Here is an 11054-nt window from a genome sequence, read left to right on the forward strand (position 1 = left end):
TCGCAAACATTAATATCTGCATTTGTCAGAGGTGCAGAGTTAGCTGTATTCAAACCTTAGGAGGACAGGAAGATATTATTGAAGGGCACAGTATGTTTGCTTTAGGTGGATTATGTCTGACCTATATGAGGTGTAATGCCTGCAGCTCGGTGCTCTCACTAACCTCGGCTTCAGACTCGTGAATTGCCTCTATACAAAGCCTGAATAGACTTGAATAGCTCTAATGAAAGAAGAGGAAAGACTGGCACTCCTGTTCAACTATTAAACACTTGAAATAAATGTCTCTAAGAGATGCTGCATAAAAGAAATGTTTTCTTTGGTGCTAAAGAAATGTGAACTCAATTTTCCTACGTATCTCCAATCCACCAGTGTCTGGGTGAAAAATGTAGCTAATTATTTTCAGAAATATTTGATGAATTTCTTTTGAAGAAAAGAGGCTACTCATGAACAAACAAACTAACATATTTTTTATTTTTGAGTGAAATACTCCCAACCAACACACAGTGTTTTACCCATTTGATTGACAGCTTTAATGTGAAGACCAAACCTTGTTGGACTTTCTAATCTCAAAAGACCCATTTGAGTGCACTGAATCATTTGAATGTGTGTGTTTCATCTCCTCTCTATGCCACTTTAGAAAGAGAGAGGGGGCTGAAATCGTACAGTACATGAAAGACAGGTTTTCATCTGTTTTGTATCCTGCTCCACCTGTCTTACTTTAAAACTGCTGCTCTTTGATGCTTTAACGGTGGGAAATTGTCATGGTTCAAGGTCTAAAGTATCCAGGGATTGTGCCTGGATCAGCAGAGAAACACAACAGAGAGTGAGCTGGAAGAAAAGCTGGATGAAAATCTGTTTTCGGAGTATCAGATCTGCTGCCATCAAAACTCAGACATTAACTAGGACCACACCTTTTTACATTTTCCCAGTTACTCACACAAGTTATCAGAAGGTGGATTTTCTTATGTGCACTTTGTACTTTCACCTCTGATTTCACTTCTTTGTTTGCTTTCCTACCACCACCCAAATAATATTCTGCAACATCACTCCCAAAGCCCAATCATAGCAGAATCTCTCCCCTTCTATTGTTTGGTCCAACCCAAAGAGCCAAACTACAATATCAGCAGTGGCGCATGTATGGGAAACTGTCCATGTGGCAAAATGTCTAAACCCCCCATTGTTGTGCTTTTGTTGCCTCTGCCTCGTGATACCGCCACACTCCCTGTTGTCCATATATATCTGGGAGGCCAAATTTTTCCACTTAGACTTTGTGACTAGTTTGGAACAGCGAACAGTGGAAAATGTCTCAGTACTCAGGAAAGGTGAGTACCACAACAGAGGATGGCAGTGAAACTAAATCATGTTACGGCACACAAACATATGTCAACTTCAAAGGCAGTTGAGATAGCGGATTGGTCCAACTTCACATTTAAAATGTTGAGTGGCACTTTGACAATAGATCTTTACGACTTTTTCCATTCCAGTATCCGTTTAATATTTGATTCTCCACTGCTTTAACAAACAGATCGTGTTCTATGAGGGGAAATGCTTCACCGGGAGGAAGCTGGAGATCTGCAGCGACTGTGACAACTTCCAGGACCGTGGCTTCATGAACAGGGTAAACTCTGTCCGTGTGGAGAGCGGGGCCTACGTCTGCTATGACCACCCAGACTTCAAGGGCCAGCAGTACATTCTGGAGCATGGAGAATACCCCGAATTCCAGCGCTGGAATTCCCATAACGATCACATGGGCTCCTGCAAGCCAATCAGGATGGTAAGTGTGTGTGTGTGTGTGTGTGTGTGTGTGTGTGTGTGTGTGTGTGTACGTGTGTGTACGTGTGTGTAAGGGAAAGACAGAGACAGAAAGACCCCAGGGACAGACAAATATTTGTGTTTTTTTAAGGCTGGCACATGTGTGGCCCCATGTGTGCACTTCTGTTTTTCCAATTACTGCAGAATGATTTCCTATAGGTCTATAATAACTCAGACATAAGTGTGTTGGCGTACAGAAGCATATCGATAGCTTGCAGGTCTTCACATCTCATACATTAACGCCATCAGCTGAAAGAAAATCACATATTTAAAGTGCACTTGAGACGTATTGCAGAGCGTGGGTTTTACATATTGTCCTCCGTGAACATTTAACCTATAGATTTCTATGGAATGTGTTGGCGCATACAACACAGTGCTTGTCTTATAGAGACCTTGGTTCTATGCAATGAGTTGACTATTTTTGCAAAGAATCAGTGAGAGGGCATGTTATTATCCTCCACAGCATGGAGAGCACTACAGGATGGAGCTGTTCGAGGGAGACAACTTCTCAGGCGAGTGTGTGGAGCTGTGTGAAGACTGCCCCTTCCTGCAGGCTCGTGGTCTGACCAAGAGCTGCGTCAACTCCGTCAAGGTTTATGGAGATGGAGCGTAAGTATCTCTGAAGCAGGGAAAACAGTTGGTCAGAGTGTTTTAACCTGCTCAGAAAACTTACAAGCACCAACATGTGCATTTTTAAAGCGTCAGTTTGCCCCCAAATAAACATTTGAAAGATGTATTTATTAGTTTTGACATGCAAAAAACACCTTTTCATCAGTAGATTCACACGAACCACTTTGTTTGCTTTTGGGTGTATTGCATAGCTTTTAATGTTGCGTTAGACATTATACAGCAGCATCACTTTCTAGAAAAAGTGTCCTTGATACTCTGTCAATGTCTGAGGATAATTCAGATTAAATGAGAGAGGCTGGGGAAATACGTTTTTTTGAATTTATAAGTCATGACTTTATTTATTTATGCTTAAAAAACTAAATTATACTAACCAACATTGTGTTGGAGGAGGGCTACTAGAGGTGGTGTGCCCCAGTGGCCATGTACCAGCTGCATCTACCCTCACTTCTTGTCTCCTATCTATCGACCAACACTCAATTAAAGACATAAATTGCCCCACAATAAAATATATAAAAGAAAATATGGTTTTTTATTAGAGTTGTCTGTCTCAGATCTTAGGGAAAACGATAAATCATCTATAAATACAAGATGTATGACAGACAATATGTTTAATATTTTGGCCCCTTTAAACTCTAAACATTGATTTTAGACAGTATATATGACAAGTCAGATATCACTGTCACACATGTATTATATTTAAATATATGTTAATGTTTTTATTCATTTTCTCAAACAGCTGGGTGATGTATGAGGAGCCTAACTACCGCGGACGCATGTACATCGTGGAGAGAAGAAACTACAGCACCCACATGGAGTGGCAGGCGGAGAACCCCAGCATCCAGTCTGTTCGCAGGGTGGCAAACTACTTCTAAAAGCCCCTCACAGTCACAGGCAATGTGTCTGCGAGCGTCAGATCATCAACTGAGGAAAAACACACCCCACTGTCAAGTAATCCCATGCTGACTCTGTGGGGCAGTAAAATAATAAAAGATGAAGAAAATGTTTGACATTGCTTGTTCCTTTTTTATTTTTGTACTGAATTATTCAAAGGTTGTAATAGTGATCTGGCACTATCTTCAATCTTATTTCCATTTTTTCCCTGTTTGAAACTCTTCACTTAACTACCACACTAGAAATGGCTGCAGGCTATGACTCAGGTAATTGCTGTCTCTTATACAACATAACTACAAAACTAATGGAGCCATTACCAAGTTAAATGAGATACTCTGAATACCACTGAACACAGATTAATAGAAAGCTATAGTGGCATTTTAAACATTCAGAAGGGAAATAAAATGTTTTTTTAATGCTAAAAATAAAACATTACATGTCACTTGTTAGACGCTATTATCCAAAGCGACTTTCATACTCAATACTGTGGGTAATCCCCACAGGAGCAATTTGGGGTGAAGTGTCTTGACCAGGGACACAACGACTGCAGTGGGGTTTGAACCTGTGCTCCCCTGCTCCGAACACCTGATCCGAACACCAACGTACTAGTCCACTACGCCACAAACTCTTTCCCTCAGGTGTGGCAGACAGCAGTAAACAATAAAAATGGTGTGGTCTCCGAACATATACAGTGTATAAATCAAGAGTGAAAAAGGGATATTGGACAGGTTGAAGCTGTATCTGCCCCTGCCCCGGGGAGCTCTGCTACCACCTAGTGTCATTTATCTATTTTACTGTGAAGTCCTGACGCTCACCTCAGGGTTTTTTAAGCGGTCACAAGAGGGACTCGCAACCTCATTGTCACAAACATCTGAAAAATACCCATATTTTGCAATTCTTCTGTGGATGAACTAAGATTATAAAATAAACAATAGTTCTGAATGATTTATTAATTAAAGGAGCACTATTATACAAATGTTCAGGTTCATAATTGTATTTTGTGCCTCTACTGTGACATGCTTACATACTTTAATGTTCAATTATTTTTCTCATACTGCCTGTGCTGCAGCACCTATTTTCACCCTCTGTCTGAAACCAGAGCCCAGTCTTGGTTAGCTGGCCGGCTCAGTTGTGATTGGTCAGCCGCTTAGAGATGTCCTGCCCCTTAATCTATCATGTACAATGTGTTGGAGAGCTAGCCAATAGAAGCTGAGTGTTTCAAAGGGATATCACTATGTTCAGGCAGTAAACGCATGAGTACAATCGAGCATTTCAGGTTACTCCCTCTGGAGGGAACAGAAGGATTTTAGCCTTTGCAGACCATTTAAATGCATAAAAACCTCACACTGCCGGAAACAGAAAACCCCAATAGGGCCTCTTTAATGTTGTCCTTTCAGGGTTTACCTGAATGGACATGTGTTTATAATATGCAGTATAAGCAGTACCAGACTGCCATAAGATATCTTAAACAGCCTTTTATAACATTATCAGCTCATAGTTTCATGTTTATTTATGCACCGATGCATCATTTGCCCTGTGCTCTTATTCTTTTGGGAATGTCTGTGACCATAAGACCTTTAATGAGGACTCATGTGCTTTCTCTTCCAAATGTCATGACAACAGAACACCTATCTTTACAACATTTTGCTCATGGCCTCTATCGAGTTACCGGGTCAATATGGGATGGCTTAATGAGGAAATGCTTTGTCTTGAGTTACACTCAGTGGCACTAGTTTAAGGGCGATTACCTATGTCTAACCTTATTCCTGAGCCATTTACTCCATGAATTGTCTGGGTGTCACCAACATGCCATTAGTCTGGATGTCAAAGATGAGAAAGGAGAGAAGGAAACTGTGAGCGAGCCTTAATGGCATTTTAACAATGTCATCGCTGATTTTCTATAATGATGGGGGTTTTTTTTTTGCACAAAGGATTACCGTTTTGAAAGAGCGTGTCTTAGATACTATGCAAGGAAAAACTATGTGCAATGGTATTTTACATCCATAGATGTCTATTTCATTTCAATAAAAATACTTGATTATTTGCTCTAATGGAGCTGTGCATTCCTCTTAAGTGGGGGGATTACAAAAGAAAAGCATACCAAATGAGTGGAGAGGAAATGACTTAAAGCTTAACCTTTTTAAAGGAAATACTTTTATAAGTCTGCAGTCCGACCGAACTTTGTCACTAAGTCTGTGTTATTTAGCAATTATCAAGAGAACAAGGCAAACTTATAAAATAACACTAGAAGAGATTGGGGAAGAACATTGTCACACATTTCCTGTTTTGTGGTAATATTACAAATGCAAAGTGATTCATTATGAGCCACAGTTTGGCTTCATTTTGGTTGTGCTATGTAATAAATATTTTATATTTAAGACCCATAGGCTGGCAGAAAAATAAGCAATTAGAACGAATTTATTTAAAATAGCATTTAATGTATCCTGTTACTACAAATTAGGTCAGCTATTTTTAGCAGTGCCACTAATGCATAAAAGATAACTCAGATAGAAAAGATCTTCAGAATTGATTATACTCTTTGTGGGGCTGGAAAACAAACTTATTACACTGATACAGATAAACAGATATAATGGGTTGTGTTATGTAAATATTGAATTAGCTAGGACACTTTTGTATACAATTTGTATGTATGTTGGTATACTGCAAATACAATTAAAACATAATACCGTAGATTTTTTTAAGAGGCTAAAAATATCGCACTATCCTATTTATCACGAGTAGAATAATGAGACATTTCCTGAAAATGTAATTTAAACCCCGGGCTAAATGATAGGAAGCGAAAAGTAGTAAAATACCCACTCTGACCACAGAAAGTGCAAGTGTATACCAGCGGACCGGGGCAAATACCAACATGAAAAGCACAAATATTTCCCCTATTATTCCCCTCCGATAGTTTTTAAAAGATTAAATGAACGTAGTATCTATCTATACGAAGATAAAATAAAGTCATTCCAGGCGTGTATCTACGGTGTCGTGTTAAGGTCACACGCTGGCTGCCTGAATTCCCCTCTTTGTGTTTACACATCCGGGTTTCCCTGTTTGCAGCCCATTCCCCATTTAGGAGCCATTTTGGACACAGATCAGTAACATGCATGTAAACCCCGACCGACCTCCCGATGCAGCGGTGCTACTATTCAAGTGAATAACCTCAAAAAGAGCGCTGAGCTTTCGTCTCGGATGCTTTAAACGCTTTCCATTCGGTTTTTGGATCCACTTCCGACGCGAAATGCTGCCCGTATTACTGGACTAACAGTCAGTTAATCGCTCCTATCTTCTCTTGCAACATTGTTGCAGCGTCGCGGCTATTGACACGCGTTGTGGTGGTGGTTAGGCTGCTGGAGGGACCGGAGGCCTGTGGTCGTTTTGATCCTGGACTGATGTTTCGGACAACCTGAGTTTTAATGTTCGCGACGGAAAGCGGGGGAAATATCGGTCCTGAAATAAAAACGGAACATGTCTTTTTCATGGCTGACTTGTTCACTTCTTCTGGGAACTTTATGCGCAGGTAAGCTGCTTTTTGTTGGTTCTGAATTTGCAACAGTTTTGTTCTCCGAGTCCAGAGCAGAGACATTTAAGTGTGTAATTTGTTTGCGGTGGAAATTTCGACCCGCGAGCGAGTTTTCGTGTGTTTGTGGCTTAAACTTTTGTTGGCTGTAGATACTATCGGTCAGCGGTGGGGATTTGATTCTCTTACCATAATCGCCTTTTCTCTGTTTGCCCCCACAACCACCTCTAATGCACACACGGGAATTATTCGAGGGAAAGCCGAGACTTTTTACGCGAAGAAAATACACGAAACGGCATTAAATACAGCTTTTTAGGCTGAATAAATCCCCCCAAATATATCCAAATGTAAAACTGTTGCGTCCCCCTCGGCTTTCCTAACAGTGGCAGGAATAGAAGGCAGCAGCTGCATCAACATCCTGAAACCTTATAGGCTACATCAGGTCTGCTCTCCTGTTTGTGGTCACAGCCTCAACAAGAGCCTTTGATAACACCGTTTCCCCTAAAAGGATTTTCATAAATCAATGTGCGTTTGATTTGACGAGAGAGCAGCTGTTGTGTGAAGTCAGGTCTTTACCTCAAATTGAGGTTACTGTTACACAGTTTCGTCTCTAAAGCATGTGATTTGTAACCCCGTGAAATAGAGCATAATGGGTTGTTTTTTCTTTGTTTGGTGATTTTTTTTTTTGTGCCATTGTTTGCAACTCATATGTGTGTGCCCAACACGTTCATCTTTGTCCCTAGCTAGGCATTCCCTGTAGTGCTTTTACAATAATATCCACTTTGCCTTTCCACTTTTCCCCCGAACTGTAATACATTTTTCATTCAGGCAGCTGTCAAATAGCGCTGTGGCTAATGCCTTTATGGTTTATAGATTAGGACTCGGAGTATACAGTAAGTTGCTTCTCCAGAATTCATGTTGTTGTGGTGTAAGCCTCAGTAAGTGACAGAGGGAGGGGGGTTGGGGAATGATCTTGTAGTAAAAGTCCTCCCGGATCATGTGACCACAGAACAGAAATGCCATCTCTGCTCAATGGAGCATTGAACATCTCGACTGTGTGTGTGTGTGTTAATCTTTACCACCTTCATTTATTCAATACTTTATAATGAGAATGATGTTTGGTCATTGCATGCACCCCCTTATGCTATAATGAAATCCATTGTAAGCTGCCGACAACTAAATGTATGTGTGTGTGTTAGTGGATGCGTGCCTGTGTGTGTAATGGGTTGATGGGGGTAACGGTGGGGGATGGGCGGCCTCCTATAGGCAGGGATTTAAAGAGACAGCCACTATTTTTTCTGCGAACAAAGATTAGGCATGAATGTCCGAGAGCCATTGTGAATGACATGTTATCTGCTCCTGAATTAATCAAAAACACCTATATGTTCCTTCAGTGTGTCCAACACTAAATCCCAAAGAGAAAATAATTTAAAAAAAAACCTCAATCAGGAATTGTCGGAGACTGACAGCTTTGGTCAAGTCCCAACTTGGTTATAGGGAAACTATTCCTGCTAAATGACAGTAAAAGCCATTAAAGAAAAAGCTCTTATCTGTGTTTCCAGCTGTGTCACACTACAGCAAGTCCTTATCTATAGAAGTAGCACACTGGTGGTCTTCTATATCACAGCAGGGCATACCATTGTTTTTATATTGCTAATTAAATTGTTCCCTTCTTTTTAGTTGTTACTCTCTGAATAGATATTTTAGTGAATGGGATTAGGCTGAACTACAAATCAGCAACAATTTCTATGCCCAGAGGAAGTCCCTTTTCACTACACAGAGCTCCCGAACTTGGCCGTGTGCCACAGTGATGATAGAGGCTCTGCTCAGTGATGTTTCTTCGTGGCACCGAGCAGATCCTGCACCATATGTCTGTGCTTCCGCTGTTGATTTCCAATTCATTAAGACGTGAGCTGACTGAGGCCTTCTGTCCTTCTCAGGGTACAGTCTGGGCGAAGCAGAGACCCGGGAGTGTGTGTACTACAATGATAACTGGCGTACAGAGAGGACCAACCAGAGCGGCTTCGAACGCTGCGAGGGGGAGAAGGACAAGCGACTGCACTGTTACTCCTCCTGGCTCAACTCCTCAGGGACCATCAAGTTGGTGAAGAAAGGCTGCTGGCTGGACGACTTCAACTGCTATGACAGGTGGGGTCACTGAGCGAGGTCATCGCCACCTTTGTATTTACATTTATGTTTTAGGTATCTTGTACCCAGAGTGACTGGCAGGGAGTACAACACAAAAATCATCTTCTGTAGATGCATGTAGTTCAAGACAGCTATGGTTCTTTGACACAGGGCCTTTTCAGCAGCAGAAATAAAACATGCTAAAACAATATGTCAATCAGCCCATCAAATAAAAAAACAGGTGTTTCTGGCTTCTCAAATGCTAGGATTTTTTTTTTTAAATGTATTGTCTGTGGGTTATGTCCTTGTATTTGGACAAAACAAGCAATTTACACATGAAAATGATGTCCGGCATTATTCCCTTTTTTTTTTTTTTTAACATTTTGTACAGATCATACGATGGAAATAATATAAATAATCAACAATCATCCGTTGAAGCCTTACAACATCCCAACTTGACAATAAAACAAATCATAACATGAAGATATGCTGGATATATTATCTGTGACTTATTTGCATATAGATTTGTTTTTACATATTTGCATTGCTTTGTCACATAAATCTCAACACACATTACATTCAGGCAGTTGCCAGTTTATTATACAGACTGGGTGCATCTGTTATTTAGCCGACTCTTGTTGTTGTAAGCGGGGATGAAAAATAATAAAACACCTTTTAGTATAAATCAATACGTTTCAACAACTCCACAAACTACATCCTCCAAAAAGATTATACAGTTAAATCATCTCCTCTGTAAAAACAGATTCGACCAAGATGGCACATTATTACCTTCATGAGGGCAGGATGTATTGCTGTTGTATATATATAAGACTGACTGCTTTAGCTGAAATTGCACTCGATAAACTTGTAACTTAGTACAAGCCTCAGCACACATTATGTAAATTGACAAACACACATAGCCACCTCTATGAATACTTTAGACATACACACTGCAAATGAGCTTATATTAAAGGAGTATAGTGCTGAAACGTCTAAAGCCTCTTGTTTCATCTTGACCATTTGATTAACTAAAATGGCTATTTCCCAGAGCCCAAGATAACCTATTCAACTACTCCTTTGTCTGTTTCAGGGTACAAACCCCATAGCTATTACATATTCAATTAATCGCAAAAAAAGAAAAAACTGGAAATGTACACATTGAATAATTTGATATCTTAGCAAATATTAAATCATTTAACCGTCAAGTTACTTATAGTTGATGAATTATCCAAAAGCTATCCATTTATTTCTGAAGATTGATTAACGGACAACTTGTGTCAAACCAGCCAAAAACCAGAAGGAGTTTGTCCCACTACATCCACACATGGAAGTATCTACACAAACACAGCACTCGTATTAAATGTCTGAAACTACCCAAACATGTTGAGGTAAACTGAAGTGATATGAAAATGTAATTTCCAATCATGATAAAGAAGCAGACTCCATTAGATGGTGGAAGTGATTTCAACAGGAAGAATTCATGTTTGCCAAATGCTCTGCAGCCAGCAGAGCTCACACTCCTTCTTAGTGGGAGTAACAGATAGTATCTGTACCGCCGGTGCAGAGTACAGCGTAGTGTCCACAGCCCGGCGATGGCACAGAGATACGGTGGCACCCGGCCTCGCAGGAGTTTCTAAGTCAGGAGGAGAATTTCAAACTAGCCTTTATCAGCAGAGCTGTGCAGCGTGATCAAACTTTAAATATTCAAACCACAACATTGTGGACAAGCTGGTGTTTTCACGAAGGCCAGCTGGAGAAAACAGGACTGTGATAATATCCCCCAGATGACACATCTGTGCTTATAAAGAGTTAGTCATTCGCCGCCAATAGAACAGGTAGTTCTTTAGCAAGGTGTTAGAGCCTCATCCAATTGTGATTGTTAAAGGTAGTTGTAGTGCTGAGTGACATGCCAGTGTTCATCAGCTGAAATAGCTTAAGCCTGAAGGGCTGTTTGCTTTTACTCTACATCAGGGGTCGGCAACCTTTTTGATATGAAGTGCCATTTAAAAAAAAATTGTTATCAGCGTGCCAACCATAGGTGTCAACGATCGAGAATTATCAACGGGGG

At 40.5% G+C, this 11054-nt stretch overlaps 2 protein-coding genes across 3 annotated transcripts in view; both read left to right on the forward strand.

Moving 5' to 3' along the window:
• Nucleotides 1-1283: 1283 nt before the first annotated feature.
• LOC104965682 (gamma-crystallin N-A) lies at nucleotides 1284-3442 on the forward strand. Of its 2 annotated transcripts, none has more exons than XM_010794686.1 (4): nucleotides 1284-1322; nucleotides 1526-1774; nucleotides 2276-2421; nucleotides 3179-3442. In XM_010794686.1, exons 1-4 carry the CDS (start codon nucleotides 1302-1304, stop codon nucleotides 3312-3314), a joined length of 552 nt encoding a protein of 183 aa, XP_010792988.1. In that variant the 5' UTR covers nucleotides 1284-1301; the 3' UTR covers nucleotides 3315-3442. The 2 variants fall into 2 exon arrangements, with proteins under 2 accessions (XP_010792988.1, XP_010792989.1); XM_010794687.1 differs by lacking the exon at nucleotides 1284-1322 and adding an exon at nucleotides 1366-1436.
• Nucleotides 3443-6387: 2945 nt separating this feature from the next.
• Nucleotides 6388-11054, forward strand: part of acvr2ba (activin A receptor type 2Ba) — an 18822-nt gene continuing 14155 nt past the window's right edge. Inside the window, exons 1-2 of the mRNA XM_010794689.1 lie at nucleotides 6388-6859; nucleotides 8800-9007. Coding sequence (XP_010792991.1) covers nucleotides 6808-6859; nucleotides 8800-9007 — 260 coding nt within the window. The 5' untranslated portion in view covers nucleotides 6388-6807. The remainder of the gene's footprint in view (nucleotides 6860-8799; nucleotides 9008-11054) is intronic.

Source organism: Notothenia coriiceps, unplaced genomic scaffold, assembly GCF_000735185.1.
Source record: "Notothenia coriiceps isolate Sejong01 unplaced genomic scaffold, NC01 NC01_scaffold00037246, whole genome shotgun sequence".
NCBI lineage: Eukaryota > Metazoa > Chordata > Actinopteri > Perciformes > Nototheniidae > Notothenia > Notothenia coriiceps.

What these genes read in the sequence shown, in the direction of transcription:
- LOC104965682 (XM_010794686.1), top strand. Translation starts at nt 1,302, where the DNA reads ATGTCTCAGTACTCAGGAAAG. An exon ending in CCTGCAAGCCAATCAGGATG is followed by an intron (nt 1,775 to 2,275) that starts GTAAGTGTGTGT and finishes TATCCTCCACAG; the next exon opens with CATGGAGAGCACTACAGGAT. An exon ending in AAGGTTTATGGAGATGGAGC is followed by an intron (nt 2,422 to 3,178) that starts GTAAGTATCTCT and finishes TTTCTCAAACAG; the next exon opens with CTGGGTGATGTATGAGGAGC.